This window comes from Molossus molossus, unplaced genomic scaffold (genome assembly GCF_014108415.1).
Source record: "Molossus molossus isolate mMolMol1 unplaced genomic scaffold, mMolMol1.p scaffold_m16_p_21, whole genome shotgun sequence".
Taxonomy (NCBI): domain Eukaryota; kingdom Metazoa; phylum Chordata; class Mammalia; order Chiroptera; family Molossidae; genus Molossus; species Molossus molossus.
Window position 1 is genome coordinate 35,913,187 of NW_023425357.1, and position 16,735 is coordinate 35,929,921.

At 41.9% G+C, this 16,735-nt stretch overlaps 1 protein-coding gene and 1 pseudogene across 1 annotated transcript in view; one reads left to right on the forward strand and one right to left on the reverse strand.

The window, feature by feature from the left end:
* Positions 1 to 16,735, reverse strand: part of CDH1 (cadherin 1) — an 85,403-nt gene that overhangs the window by 17,862 nt on the left and 50,806 nt on the right. The window contains exons 3-6 of the mRNA XM_036275573.1: positions 9,962 to 10,185; positions 1,902 to 2,045; positions 1,624 to 1,779; positions 638 to 782 (exon numbers count right to left, since the gene is read on the reverse strand). Of these exons, the coding sequence (XP_036131466.1) occupies positions 638 to 782; positions 1,624 to 1,779; positions 1,902 to 2,045; positions 9,962 to 10,185 (669 nt within the window). The remainder of the gene's footprint in view (positions 1 to 637; positions 783 to 1,623; positions 1,780 to 1,901; positions 2,046 to 9,961; positions 10,186 to 16,735) is intronic.
* On the forward strand, positions 3,954 to 7,493 carry LOC118638760 (annotated as a pseudogene).

Here is a 16,735-nt window from a genome sequence, read left to right on the forward strand (position 1 = left end):
AGAAAAAAGACAATTAGCTCAAGAGAATAAAAGGGCAAGAGACTTGAATAGATAAGCCATCAAGAAGAAACTCAAATGGCTAACAAACATATAAGATGCTTAGCCTGTTAATAATCAGAGAAATGCAATGTTAAATTGCACTGAGATACAATTATACATCGACTAAAGCTAAAAAGTCTAATATTTCCAGGATATACAATGCTGATGGGAGTGCAACTGGTTCGACCACCTTGAAAACAAGTTTGTCACATGAAGAAGTAGGCAAAACTAACAAGATATTATCTAGGGGTAAATATACACATGGTAGAAGATAAATTTTAAAAAACAAGGGAATAATTATCACAACGATAAGGGCAGTGTCACCTCTATGGGAAAGAGAAAAAAATATGATCAAGAAAATTGTATAAGGGGCTTAAACTACTGGTAAGAATCTGTTTTGTCAGGGAAGGTTGTTTTTAAACTGCTCCTATTTTATAGATGTTTTTACAGGTAGGGTGCTACATGCACATGCACAGCACACACGCAATGGCTTTCAAAGAAGTTCTGTCCCTGTGAGCGGCCTGACCCCAAACGCCAGCCCCGACACTTGGGGTCAGAAGAATCTAAGTATCTTTCTGGGCATTTGGCTCATCATTACCTGGGAGAGCACCTTCCATGACAGAACCCTCAAAGACAGCCTGAGTGAATTCGGGTCTGTTGTCATTCTGGTCTGTCACTGTGATCACAATCTCCATTGGATCCTCAATCGCATTCCCATTTGAAGACACAGCATGAGAGAAGAGCTGCAAGAGCCAAGTGAGGGTTACTTGGGCCCCAAAGAGGAAAGAAATGAGAGAAGTGGCCCAACCAGAGGAGAATGGGATTCCACCTGGTGTCCCCATCCATCCCACCCTCCAAGGCCCGAGTATATGGAAACCACAACAAAGGCCTTTTCTCACATATATGCTGCTGCTTCAATGAGGTCATGACACTGATTTAGGTCACAATATGTTAAGACCTGTGGGCTAGAGAATAAACCCACCATGTCAGAGCTCTCATTCCCCACATAAGGGCAGGGGAGCCAGACCTAGGAGATAAAGTTGAAAGCCTAAAACTCTGACTTCTTCAAAGCAAGGTAAAATTTGCTCTGGCCACTCCATTCTATTATGTCCCCCATATTTTTCTGCATTTGGCATCAATGCATTACTTCCCAGCTTCCCTAAGTTCACATAGCTACCAATGCCCAGAAATAGTTTTTGCTCCCCAACATCATCACTGGCCCATTCCTTTGGGTCAGAGACTTTTAAAAAATTTTATTAATTTATTTTCATTACAGATGTTTCTCCTTTTTCCCCCATTAGGGTCAGAGACTTTTAGCTCCAAGAATAGATTGATATCTTGGGTCTAGACTTATGCACGATACATATAGACTCTCCCCCCTTTATTCCTTATCAAAAAAAAAAGTTACCTCCCCCCACCATGTCCAGGTTCTCCTGTCATTTCTCTTCTAGCAATAGTTCTTAAAGTGTCAAATTAAGCTCCTCATATGTCCAGAGCATCTGATCTAGGAATCCAACATGGGTTGACCAAAAAATTTTGGAAGGGAGGGATTTCATCATTAATAAACTTCTTGGAGATACTCACTATGTACTTGGCAATTGCTTCTCTATCCAGAGGCTGCGTCACCTTTAGCCATCCTGTTTCTCTTTCAATAATAAACACACCAACAGGGGGTGCATCAGCTCCTTGGCCAGTGATGCTGTAGAAAACTTGAGTTTCTTTGTCCCTGTTAGATTTGATCTGAAGACAAAACAGACACTGAATTAGCAAGGAAGGATCCTTACATTGGGTCTTTCTCCTTCCTCTCTTTAGTCCTTCTCTGCCAAATTCCTCCCAAAGAAATAAAGAACATCCTTCTCTACCTGAACCAGATTCTTAGGAAATGGGCCTTTCTCATTTTCTGGGCAGCTGATAGGAGGAATAACCCAGTCTCTCTTCTGTCTTCTGAGACCATGGTGGGATTCAGGAAAGGTGAGCGCTTCTGCCTGGATTTCAGGGAGAGAGTCCTAAAAGGAAAAGAAATGAAGAACAAAATGAGATAATTCATGAGAGAAAATGCAGTCCAAACAGTCCAACCTATCCAGTCAGCATCTTCATACTTCTGGGGCAGCCTGTGGTTTTAAGTTAATAACAAAATTAACAGCCAAAAGAAAACCCAAAGAACCCTTTTGCCATAATAAAGTGCTCTCTTTGGATTTTTCTTACTGTCCAGAGTTCAAGTAATCATTATGCATGCACGATTATAGGTTTGTGGGTTTGCTATTATTTTACAAGTTATTTCAAGCCTACAATATCATACCTGTCATGTTTTTAAGTTTACTTTTCAATTACAATTTACATTCAATATTATTTTGTATTAGTTTCAGATATACAGCATAGTAGTTAGGCAATCATATACTTTAGGAATCACACCTGTCTTTTTTTTTTTTATTATTATTGGTGACATTATTACAGATGTCCCTCATTCCCCCTCACCTTTGCATCCCTCTACCCAGCCCCTGCTCAGGTCTTCACCACACTATTATCTGTGTCCATAGCCTATGCATATATATGTATCACACTTTTTTTTTTTTTTTTTTTTTTTTTTTTTTTTTTTTTTTATCCTCACCCGAGGACATTTTTCCATTTTTTGTTCAGGTAGAGTGGGAGGGAGAGAGAGGAACAGAGAGAGAGAGAGAAACATCGATGTGAAAGGAACACATCGAGTGGCTGCCACCCGCACAACCGACCAGGGCCGGGGACAAACTGCAACCGAGGTACGCGCCCTTAGCGGGAACCGAACCCGGGTCTCTCAGGACCGCAGGCCGACGCTCTAACCGCTGAGCCAAACCGGCCAGGGCTGTATCACACTTTTTTAAAAAAATATGTTTTTATTGATTTTTTTAGAGATACAGAGAAACATCGATGTAAGAGAGAACCACTGATCAGCTTCCTCCTGCATGATCCGTACTGGGGATTAAGCCTGCAACCTGGGCATGTGTCCTGACCAGGAATCGAACCAAGACCTCTCAGTACATGGGACAATGCTCAGTCCACTGAGCCACACTAACTTGGTCACACTTGTTATTTTTAATAGAACATTATACTCCAATGATTTTGTATCAGAACTTTTTCAGCAACTGGATATTCTTGTGCTTTAACTTCTTTTCCTTTATGTTTTATCTATGGTTATAGGTCCCCAAAGTGGAGTTATCAGTCAAAATAAGTCAGTTTTGGGATTGGTGCTAACAACTACTTTGTGATCAATACAAATCCCTTAATCTCATGGTGTCATTATATCTATATGGTGTCCATTTGTTCTAATAGAAGCTGTTGGGTAGAAACCAAAAACACCTGTTGAGACTTGTATTGAACAGTTATCATGTGCGATAATGATAACTTTATGCATACACAGGGAAATAAGATAGTTGAAGATGAAAGAAAAAATCTTCCAAATTGTTTAAGTGTTTTAAAGTGATTAGTGGTAACACTGTCAAGGTTCCAGAAGACAATTTCATCTCCCACCATCTACATAGTCACTGATCACTGTTCGCTTTTTAAATGACTCAAAGTGAACAAGACAGACATAAGATGTGACCAGATATAATCACAAAATTCTTCCCAATTCTGCATACTGGACGCACACACACACATACCATCCTCATCCTCATATTCATCTCCTAGAGAAGCAGTCCTGCTGGGGCCAAGGGCAGGCTCTGGAGCCAGGCTGCCTAGCTTTGAATCCTCACTGTGGCACCTCTATCTCCTGGGCAGATTATTTAACTTCTCTGTCCCACAGTTTCTTAATGTCTAAGAATGGGGATAATATTAGTACCTACACCTATAATATTAGTACCTAGAGTTCTTTGATGAAATAAGATACTAATATTACAAATCATGTCTGAAACATAGTAAGTGCTCAATAAATGACAATGATGGAGATGATAGTTGAACTGGTTGGAAAACTCTGAGTTATGGTTTTAATGAAGTCAAGTTTAGGACTTGACCCCAGCACAGAAACAAGTATTAAACTGACTGTCAACACTGTAACCTAAGCCTAAAAACAACTGTCTTTCTCAGTCATGATGGTGAACAGGCATTGATGAGTGAATCATTTGCCCTACTAGAGAGGAAGACAAGGACCATGCCTTGCTGACATCAGGGTTATAGAATATTTTCAGAGGATGACAATAAAAATGATGAATACTGTGCTGGCAAAACATAACATCTTCATGTATAAAATTAAAGGGAATTGTGCCTAAACATACTAAACATAGAATTAGACCCTCAGAAAAAAAGGATGCACTAGATTGAGAAAACTCACACAAAGGGAAAGAACTGAAAATTTAGATCTAGTCTTATTTTTCCCTCAGCTTTATTTAGGTATAATTGGCAAATAAAAATTATATATATTGGACTTCCTGTCAAGATGGCTGCGTAGGTAAACACGGTATCACAACCACATCAAAGTTACAACTAAACTACAGAACAACCATCATTCAAAACCGCCTGAAATCGAGCTGAACGGAAGTCCTACAACTACGGGATTAAAGCAGCAGCCGCATCCAGACTGGTAGGAGGGGCGGAGGCTCGAGGTCTGGTCCCACACCCACGTGTGGCAGATAAAAATCAGGAGGACACCTAGGCTGGAAAGGTCCTCTCTGAGGACTGAGGGATCCCTGTCCCACACCAGGTGCCCCACTCAGGGTTCCAGTGCCAGGAAGAGAATCCCCATAACTTCTGGCTGGAAAAACCAGCAGGAACTGAGGCTCAGGGAGGCTGAGGCGGCTGGGGTCCCAGGCAGCTCCTTAAAGGGCCTGCTCATGAACTTATCGGACTTTCTCCCTCTAAGCTTGGAGGGGAGGCAGCTTGAGGGGCACCAGAGACATACAAGGAAGAACTGAGCTGTTTGGCACTGGAGCGAGGGCTGGAGGGGGGGCTTTCTCCGGGACAAATGTGCTGTCAGAGGCCTTTGTTCCTTTGGTGAGCCCTTCCTGGGGGCGGCAGACAGTTGCCATATCTGGGACTCCAGCAACCTGGCTCACACTGGTAGCCCCGCCCTGGTGATTCCTGGAGGCCCCGCCCTACCCCACCCAACTTTCAGGCCCACCCAAGCTGTTGCCACTTGCTTAACCATAGGATTGGCCTGTCTTGGATCCTGCTTCAGGCTTTTCCTAAATTCTTTCAAACAAGCAGAACGAGGTATGGTCTCAGCTAGCCCCATACCTCTCGTTAAGTAATACACAGAAACAAACACAGGGAGGCAGCCAAAATGAGGAGACAAAGAAACAGGTCCCAAATGAAAGAACAGAACAAAACCCCAAGAAAAGAACTAAGTGAAATGGTGATAAGCAACCTAACAGATGCTGAGTTCAAAATACTGCTTATAAGGATGCCCAATGAACTTAGTGAGGGCCTCAAGAGCATAAAAAAGGACCAGTCAGAAATTATGGATGCACAGTCAGAATTGAAGGAGGCACTAACTGAAATAAAGAATAATTTACACAGATTCAATAGTAGCGTACGTAAATCCAAGAAGCAAACCATCGATTTGGAATATAAGGAAGCAAAAAACACCCAATCAGAACAGCATAAAGAAAAAAGAATCCAAAAAAATGAGGATAGTGTAAGGAGTCTCTGGGACAACTTCAAGCGTGCCAACATTCACATCTTGGGGGTGCCAGAAGGAGAAGAGCGAGAACAAGAAATCGAAAACCTGTTTGAAACAATAATGGCAGAAAACTTTCCTAACTTGGTGAAGGAAACAGACATATAAGTCCAGGAAGCACAGAGAGTCCCAAACAAGATGAACCCCAAGAGGCCCACACCAAGACACATCATCATCAAAATGCAAAAGGTTCAAGACAAAGAGAAGAATCTTAAAAGCAGCAAGAGAAAGGCAGCCAGTTACCTACAAGGGAGTTCCCATAAGGCTGTCAGCTGATTTCTCAAAAGAAACTTTGCAGGCCAGAAGGGAGTGGCAAGAAATATTCAGAGTGATGAAAAGCAAGAACCTACAACCAAGATTACTCTATCCTGCAAAGTGTCATTTAGAATCGATGGCCATATAAAGACTTTCCCAGATAAGAAAAAGTTAAAGGAGTTCATCACCACCAAACCATTATTATATGAAATGATGAAGGGTCTTTTTGAAGAAAAAGATAAAATATATGAACAAACAAAATGGCAATGAATACATATCTATCAACAATTGAGTCTACAAACAAAATGAACAAGCAAACAGAAACATTCTCATAGATACAGAGAAATTTTGTTGGTTGCCAGATGGGAGGGGGGTTGGGGGAATGGGTGAAAAAGGTGAAGAGATTAAGAAGTACAAATTCATTGCTAGACTGACAAACCTCAAAGGGAAAGGGGTTGGAGGGGTGGTGGGAAGAAATAAACCAAAGAACTTATATGCATAACCAATGGACACAGACAATAGTGTGGGAAAAGGCGGGAGGGGGGTGGGAGTGGGAAGGAGGGGGTCAATGAGGGAAAAATGTGGAACATCTGTAATACATTTTACATTCAACAATAAAGATTTAAAAAAAAAAAGAAAAGAAAAAGAAAAAAAAATTATATATATTTAGGGTGTACAAGGTGGTGTTTTAATATACATATAAGATCTATTCTAAAAAAATATTTTTCTTACATGAATTAAAAGAGAGGTTTAAAACAAGTAGGACCACTGAGGTTCCTTCAACTAGAGACAAAGCAAAGTAAACTTCAAACCAGCTATGGCAGAGTTGCCACCTACCACTCAATACCCCACTCTTCCTTTCTTATTTAAAAACAAAAATACCGGATAAACCAGTTCATGCTGGAGCCCAGCAAGGGAAGTGTCTCAGACGTACCCGGCTGCACAGCGGGACTCAGAGGAACACCTACCACCAGACCTGCCAGGAAGAACACAGGAAGAAACACCCCGACTCTTCCGTCAATTTTTCTGAATTCTCCAAGAAATGCTTGGAGAGATGGAAGACCATGTCTGCAAAGGAAAAGTCAAAGTTTGAAGATATGGCAAAGAGTGACAAAGCTCGCTATGACCGGGAGATGAAAAATTAAGTTCCTCCCAAAGGTGATAAGGAAGGAAAGAAAAAAGATCTCAATGCTCCTAAAAGCATAAAAGGCCTTCATCTGCCTTCTTCCTGTTTTGCTTTGAACATCGCCCAAAGATCAAAAGTGAACACCCTGGTTTATCCATTGGGGATATTGCAAAGAAATTGGATGAAATGTGGTCTGAACAGTCAGCCAAAGATAAGCAACCATATGAACAAAAAGCAGCTAAGCTAAAAGAGAAATATGAAAAGGATATTGCCACATACTGTGCCAAGGGCAAAAGTGAAGTGGGAAAGAAGGGCCCTGGCAGGCCAACAGGCTCAAAGAAGAAGAATGAACCAGAAGATGAGGAGGAGGAGGAGGAGGAAGAAGAGGAAGATGAGGAGGAGGAAGAGGAGGAAGATGAAAAATAAATGGCTATCCTATAATGATGTGTGGAGTATGTGTGTGTGCTCTCAGGCAACTGTTTTGCTAAGAATGTGAATTCTGCCCTGGCCAGTTTGGCTCAGCGGTGGAGCGTCAGCCTGCAGTCCAGAGAGGCCCGGGTTCGGTTCCTGCTGGCGGCATGTACCTCGGTTGCAGTTTGTCCCGGCCCTGGTTGGGTCAGGCGGGTGGCAACCACTTGATGTGTCCCTTTCACGTCAATGTTTCTCTCTCTCTCTCTCTCTCTCTCTCACTCTCTCTCTTCCCCTCCCCCTCTCCCTCTCCCTCCCCACTCTATCTGAACAAAAAATAGAAAAATGTCCTCAGGTGAGGATAAAAAAGAAAAGAATGTGAATTCAAGTGCAGCTCAATATTAGCTTCAGTATAAAAACTGTACAGATTTTTGTACAGCTAAGATTTTTTGTAGAGAAAATACTTTTATAAAAATGCAGGTTGTAGCTTTTTGAGCGGCTACTACATACAGTTAGATTTTAAGGCTTCTGATGTTAAATGTTTCTAAATATTTAATGGTTTCTTTAATTCTTGACTTGTGTATGGTAGCACAACAAACTTATAGAAATTAGAATCAATAGTAAATTTTGGATTTTCTACTGTTGCATTTTTTTTTAATTTGTAATAAAATTATGTATATTATTAAAAAAAACCAAAAACCAAAATACCTCTTTCTGTCTTTCTCCATATATTATGTAAATTTTGTATCTAGCAATGTACCCAAGTAAAATACTACATTTCCTATACTACACTTGCAGCTTTGGGTGGCCATGAGGACAAGTTGTAGCAAATGAAGTATAAGCAGAAGTGTTGCTTCAAAAGTCCACAAAATTTTCTTAAAAAGGCAGCCGGACAATTAAGCAATGCATTTTTGTGCTTCCTCCCTTTCTCATTCTTGTCACCTAGAATAAAATTGTGATTGCTGGAGCTCCAACAGCCATCTTGGGTCACGAGGTATCCTTGAGGATTGAAACCATGCACTGTGGATGACAGAACAGAAAGAAAAAGAGGAGCCTGGGCTCTGGATGACTGTGGACTCTCCTTACTAACCCTTAACTTGGATTTCCTTAACTTGAAAGAGAAATAGTGTATTTTGCACAAACCAATGTGATTTGTGTTTTTCTACAACGTGTATTTGAACCTAATCACAATCAGCAAACATGGAGGAAGAGGCAAAGGTGAGGAGGAAAAGTTGAAAAACAAAGCTCAAAACTGTCTTTGGTCACAAGAGGCTTTCATGCATAGCTGCCCAGTAAGAACTCACTGTGCTGAACTTATATGAATGACAGAGTCAATTGAAGACTTAGTCAGGGAGCTATGTTAATATAATTCTACTAAGTTCCTCATTTTTCTGGTCTGTCCAATTACACCAGGAAGAAAAAATTCAACCTATCAGGACTATTAAGTTTCCAGAATCTCAGGAGTCTTTGGGAAGAAAAACAGGAGCCCGCCTTGAAAGGCCGTGGCACTTAGAACCCATTCCACACTTCCAAGGAAGTAGCAAAATACAACTAGAATGGCTTCCAGAGAGACATTTTGGTTGGATGCACCATGGGAGCAGTTTAGAAACTGGCAAAAGCATTTGGCTTTTGGGTAATAATTCCCAGAAACATTCTTGCCAAGGAACTGGCCAGGCATACATCCTAACATTTATGGGTGGTCCATTTGTTTGTGAATATTTACTGGCCTCCTAGTATGTGCCAGACTCATACCAGGGCCAGACACTGCAATATAATGGGGAAGGATCTTGTGTAGATTACAGTCCAATGGGGCAAAAGCTTCCCACTGATTCTTCCCATTCTAGGAATACAAAGAGCAAAATGATCAGAGAATTAACCTCTTACTCATTCTTCCTCCAGAAAGGGAATAATAAGAACAGTTAACAATTACTGAGTCATTATATGCCTAGCATGGTTCTAGCATTTCACATGTATTAATTCATGTAGTCATTATTATCTCCATTTTACAGATAAGGACATTCAAGCATGGAGAGATTAAATAACTCCCACATGTTTTCTCAGGTGGTAAATGGCAGGGCTGGGATTCAATTCCAGACAGAGCCCATGCCCTTGCCCACTATTCTACACTACCGCAGAAATAAAAGTGGCATCTTGCCATCATTCCACCTGATCCCTCTCTACCCAACAGCAACAAAAAAAATTCCCCAAAAGAATTAGTTCAGTTAGACCAAGCTTCGTAACTGGGGGCTATTTTGTCCCCCAGAGGACAATGGCAGTGTCTAAAGACATTTGTGATTGTCACAACTAGGGAGTGCAAATAGCATCTAGTGGGTTAAGACAGGAATGCTGCTACACAGCCCAGTGTATGGGACAGCCATAAGACAAAAAATTATCCTGCCCCAAATCTGAATGGTGCCAAGTAGAGAAACCTGGATTAGGAAGCAGACTAAAATAATAGTGGACTTTCAAGAAACACTACAACATACACGATGACGATGGCGATGGTGGTCGCTCACTGCTGCCTTCAGTGTCACTTTGGTGGAGAGCTTCCTGCGGGTGGAGTCCCAGGCATGAACAAGAAAACTCATCTCTGGATGATGTAGTTGTAAAGGCCGTTTGACCGTAAGCACACCATCCGTGCCCACTTTGAATCTGGTGTCATCAGAAACATAGATGGTCCTTGGTTGACCGGTACATCCTTCAAAACTCACTGCAGGGTACAAATAACAGTGATTAAGAAACTGGGCAATTTAAAAACAAGCACATTCCTACTCTAAAAAGCAAACTGGACTAACCCACCAAAAGCCTGACAACAGAAAATAAGCACAAACAAAACAAACCATGGTCTGGTGGCACAACAGCAAAGATATCAGAGCAGTCAATATCATCGTGTTCTTCACAATTTGAAGGCGACTTTATTGTTGTCTGCTTTTGTTTTTTCCTTATCTACTTATAAGTGCAACAGTAACCTGTCTAGAAAGTAATTTCTCATTTTCAATAACAGTAAAAAGGGGCTTCTGCTTTTCAGATGCTCTCCATAATATGAAAACAGACCCCTAAAACAATGGAGACAGAATACCTATTGAGTTCCAGAGTTAGAGACCATGGTACAGTCAGAAGCGATGGCTAGGTTATATTTAAATAAATAGTGGCAAATAAGAGAGAGAGACAGTATGGCATAATGGTTAAGAGTATAGACTCTGGACCAATCTTTCTGGGTTTAAGTCCCAGCTCTGCTTATTAGCTCTGTGACCTTGGAAGAGTTATTTAATTTCTCTGTACCTCAGTTTACCCATCTATAGAAAGAAGGGAACAATAGTAACTACCTACTAAGGTTGTTTTAAGATACACAAAACAGTGCTTATCACAGAAACACTATATTAAAGTTTGTTAAATAAAAATTTAAAAACAAATGTAGCTTTGGTTTATAATTTATTCAACCCCTGTGAGAACTCCATAAAAGACATTGATAACTGTAGATATTTACTGAGTGCTGATTATATGCTTATTATCTGAGACACTGAGAGGTAATTCCTGCTTGCAGGAGGCACAGAGGAGAAATTGATCACTGTCAGTTAGGAAGACAATGGAGATAGGACTCTTCAACTTGATCATACAGGGAGGCAAGTCAGATGCAAAAGGCAGAGAAGGACAATTTGGGTGAGGAAACTTATGACCAATGGCTTAAAGACAAAACTAGTTTTAAAATACTTTAGTTGCCCTGGCTGTGTGGCTCAGTTGGTTGGAGCATCAGAAAGGTTGCAGGTTGGATCCCTGGTTGGGGAATGTATGGGAGGCAACTGATTGATGTTTTTCTCTCACACTGATACATCAATGTTTCTCTCTCTCTCTCTCTCTCTCTCTCTAATCAATAAACATATCCTCTGGTGAGGATTTTAAAAATCATAAAAAACTTTAGTTATTAAAGTATTAATATCCAAAGCTGGAGACGCTGTGGTGAAAAGTTCTACACTAAACATCAGAGTTCCAAAGGACTCATTCATCAAGTTTCCACCAAACTATAAGTTAGAAACTGTGCTGGGCATTGAGAACAAAACTGTGAACAAGATAGACAAGACACCTGCTCTTATTAAGATTATACTATTGTGAAAGAGATGGACAAATACTAAAATTAAAAATTTCACATAGTAATCAATGTTAGTAGATATAAAGGAATTAAAGAGGGTCTACAAGAATGACAGGGGGACAGGGAGGTTTGGGAAAAGCTTAACTTATTATTGGATAGTGAGGGCAGGCCTCTCTGAGGTGGAGGTATCTGAGCTGAGCCTAAAGGAGCCAGTCCTATAGAAACCTGGCTCAAGAGCCTTCCAGGCAGAGGGAACCATAGATAAAACAATTTGTTCTGGGAAACTTTCAAGTTGACCTGTTTTCCTCCCTTTCAAATAACTGCCCTTCATTCATCCAGTGAAATTTCTATTTTGTCCAAGTGATCTTTTATAAAATGCCTGCTCTTGTGCATATTTTACATAGCTAGACACCTTTCCATTCATGAGGATCAGATCTGGGCCAGAAAGCCCTAAAGCCACCCATGATGACCAAGCTGCAGTTTTCACTTCTTCCACCAGGGGCCACCCTTGTAAATGTTTCTGAAGCCAACGGCCCCACCCTTGCCAGAGAAAATAAAACCGTGTTTGGGGTGGGAGGGTAATTATCAAAATACTCCCATTTTGAAGATGAAGAAACTGGCTCAGGGAGGTCAAGAAGTTTACCTGACATCCACGTTACAGCAGAGCTGGGACTAACTCTCAACATGAGTTACTTAGTCTCATTGTTGGCACTCCCTCACTCTGGAGAGCACTTTTTTCTTGGGGCCTTGGATATATACATATTTTAATGTTTTTAGCTCTGGCCAGTGTGGCTCAGCGGTTAGAAGAGCATCAGCCCACGGACCAATGAGACCCGTGTTCGATTTCGGCCAAGGGCATGTACTTTGGTTGCGGTTCATCCACAGCCCTGGTGGGGGTCGTGAGGGAGACAACCAGTCGATGTCTCTCTCTCTCTCTCTCTCTCTGTCTCTCACCCTCCTAATCTGTCTAAAGATAAATGGAAAAATGTCCTCGGGTGAGGATTAAATAAATAACTAAATAAAAACAAAAATATGTTTTTATTGATTTTCTAGAGAGAGAGGAAGGGAGGGAGATAGAAACATCGATGTGAGAAGGAAACATGGATGTGAGAAAGAAACATCAATTGGCCGCCTTCCACACGCCCTCTACTGGGGACCGAGCCTGAAGCCCAATCCAACCAGGACCTCTCAGTCCATGGAATGACACTCAATCCACTGAGCCACACTGGCTGGGCTCCTTGGCTATTTTTTATTTATTTATGTATTTATTTATTTACTTACTTATTTTTTAATCCTCACCCGAGGACATTTTTCCATATTTTGTTCAGATAGAGTGGGAGGGAGAAAGAGAGAGAGAGAGAGAGAGAGAGAGAGAGAGAGAGAGAAACATCGATGTGAATGGGACACATCGAGTGGCTGCCACCAGCACAATCCAACCAGGGCCGGGGACAAACTGCAACTGAGGTATGTGCCCTTAGCAGGAACCGAACTCGGGTCTCTCTGGACCGCAGGCCGACACTCTAACTGCTGAGCCAAACTGGCCAGGGCTTGGCTATTTTTAAAGCATGATTTTGCCTCCTAGCTAGAATCCACAAATGGTATCTGAGGCTGCCTCATGCAGTAGTTGGGAGTCTACTACCTGGCAAATAAACTAAGCAGCCAAACCAAGAAGGGTGTTCACAGGAAAGGAGCTGGGTCCTTTGAATCACTCACCCAACCCTTCCTCCCAGTTTGTAAAAAAATCTAAACCATGCCCCCACCATAACCCTTACCTTTTAGGCAGGTTCTATAACTCACTTTCCAAACTTAAGGGGGTAGAAGTGGGGTGAGCAGTGGAGGCTGTAATAAATGACAGGAGGAGGGCAGCAAGAAAAGGCTAGTCTGAGTCTGTGACTGGATTATAAACCCGGATTCTGAAATGTTCTTGCTGAGTGGCCTTACCAAAATGCTTAACCTCTCTGGGCCTCAGTTTTTTCTACTGGAACACGAAGAATACCACCACTGATTAAGCCTACTTCTTTAGGGTTTTGTGAAGATTAGCCATGGCAGTGAATGTGAATCACATTTTGAAACCAAAAGAACAATGCAAGTCAAAGGAGATTATTATTTCTCTGCATACAAGCTAGATGACAAGTATTTGCTAAATAAACAGATGAACCATAAAATAACAACAGGAACCAAGAAGAAATATGAAGTCTATAAAAGAATGGGCAGGTACTGTCCTTTAAATCTAAAACATGAATTTCTTTTCAAACTAGCAAAACAAAATGTTTTTCAAATAACCCTCTCCAAGTTCACTCCACCAGAAGTAATGGGGCAACTGGACTGTTTGAGGGCTTGTCACATAAGTAGGGGACAAGAGACATCCTCGTTTATCACACTGCATTCCTTTCCTCAGCCGGCCCAAATCTGGGCAATGAAAGTTGGGACAAGCAAGATTGGACTTGCCAAGGGTGGTGGCCTGAAAAAAATGAAAATGGTTTTGCACATAACTTGATGCAAGGCGTTCAACCTGCTTTGGGGCATCTTATCTTAATGGTGGCTAAGCACCGCCCTTCAAGAAGTGACAGGGTAAGTGTGGCCCACAGGCAGCCCCAACCTGAATTTCTAGGTACTCATTAAGGTCCATTATCTTTCCGGGAAACCTGATCCTCTGGGCTGATAAACCAGAAATTATAGGACAGACTGAGGGGATCTCCAGCTCTGGGAAGGCTCTGGGAAGCTTACTTCACACCTGGCAGGGACTGGCCAGTGACTAGGAGCCAGAGTGAACATTAACGCCAGCATGTGGGAGAGGAAACAAGAATGGCAAACTGTTGAAACTAGAGGATCAGGACATGGGAATTGGGTATAACTGAACATTTCACAATAAAAAAGTTAAATAAAAACAAAGTCAGCAAGGAACCAAGTATTCTTTAAGTCAGCATGTCTTCCTCCTTTCTTAAACCTGTCATTTGGTCACTTGGTCTAAAAACCAAATCCCAAAGACAAGAGCCAAGAACCCAATGGCAATCTCTTAATGGGAAAAACCTTTTCACCACAATAATATTATCACCACCATCAAAAACTACAACCTCTGCCCTGGCCAGTTTGGCTCAAGTATTAGAGCATTGGCCCATGATCAAAGAGTTGTGGGTTCAATTCTGGTCAAGGGCATGTACCTCAGTTGCAGTTCAGTCCCCGGTCCTGGTTGGGGCCATGTGGGAGGCAACCAATTGATATGTCTCTCTCACATCAATGCCCCCCGCCCCTCTCTTCCTCTTTCCATATCTGAAGATAAAAATGGAAAAATATCCTCGGGTGAGGATTAAAACGAAACAACAAACTGCCACCTCAACTAATAGCTTCAACTACCTTTGACTAATTTTTAAATACTTTTAATGTATAGAACACTGTATCCAGTTCTATTCTAAGAACTTTACAAATATTAATCCCAGAACTCCATGAGGTTGGCACTATCAGTGTTCCCTTCTTTAAGATGGGGAAATTGAGGCAGGTAGTAAGTAGCAGAGCTGGGACTGGAATCCAGACAGTCTGAGAGTTCATGTTCCCAATCATTCTTCCTCATGCCTCTCTCCATAAGCCAGACCCCTTGCACTGTGCTCCTTATGTCCAATTTTCTGATTTAATTTTTCCACCTCCCCATCCTTTGAGTAGACATCACTGTCCCATTTTCTTTGCCCTAAATTATATGCTCATGAGTGAAGGGGCTGAGATGTCTTCACCACTGTTTCTATATGCGAACGGGAATATGCTTTCCAGCAATAATAAAAAGGAATATTTTCTTTAAAAATTACAAAGACCTTCCAGGAAAGTATGGAATTCTATGCACCAGGAGGTTAACAGTAATCTGGGTGGAGGTAGGTGGGGCGAAGACTGGAAGAAGTGTAGTGCAGGAGGCGGTTTTTTTTGCGTTAAACACGTTTTCCTTATTCATCTTTGCATTATATTGCATGTCACAACGACAGTGAATTACTTTTTTGTTTTTGTATTCCTCATCTTATTTTTCTACTTATTATTAGAAAGAGTGGGAGGGAGGGAGGGAGAGAGAGACATTGATGTGATAGAGCCACATCGACTGGTTGCCTCCCACATGACCCAACCAGGGCCAGGGACAAACAACAACTGAGGTATGTGCCCTTGAACAGAATTGAACCTGCAACTCATTGGTCTGCAGGCTGATGCTCTAACCACTGAGCAAACCTGGCCAGGGTGACAGTGAATTACTTTTTAAAACAACAAAAATAGTCCTGGCCGTGCCCTGGCCAGTTTGGTTCAGTGGTTGAGCATCGGCCCGTGGACCAGAGAGTCCTGGGTTTGGTTCCCGCTAGGGGCACGTACCACCAAAAAAAAAAAAGCCTTGGCTCGGTTGGTTTAGCGGTTAGAGTGTCGGCCTGAAGTCCAGAGAGACCTGGATTCGGTTCCCACTAGGGGCACGTACCTTGGTCGCAGTTTGTCCACAGCCCTGGTTGGGTTGTGTAGGTGGTAACCACTCGATGTGTCCCTTTCACGTTGATGTTTCTCTCTCTCTCTCTCCCTCCCACTCTATCTGAACAAAATATCAAAAAATGTCCTCAGGTGAGGATTAAAAAACAAACAAACAAACAAATAAATAAAACAAAAATAAAAATGACTTTTTAAAAGTATCTTTAACATGTTGTGATTTTGTGTGTTTTCATCCTACAAGCGCCCCATTATCTAGCTTATTTGGCAGAAGTAGTAGCTTTCATGGAAGACCCTGAAGAGATGACTGAAGTTCAAATTAAACCCGTGAAAAGCTTTGGGTCCTGGGGCAGGCTCTGAGCTCCCAGTCTTTGCTTAGAATTGCCATCAGGCCACAGAACAGTCCAGCTTTAAGCATTCTTCTCCCACCCCCGCCCAGCCCCATAACTGGAATGTGAGTGGGTAGGAACAAGACAGTCTGAAAAGCCTCTATATATTTCCAGGAGATGTTGAGATTTAAGGACAGGGGCCTGCTCTCCATGCCAACCAACTATAGTTGGGTTATTCGGTAACTAATGGGATAACCCAGTCTCTTAGAAGCAAGTACTTGAAAGCGTGTCTTCCCCACACCACACACAAAGGCGTGCATTATGGATTGTTTCTCTCTCTTCAGAACGCATTTCCCACAGCTAACACCAAAGAACAGGGCATTTAGCTTCATTTCAAGAAC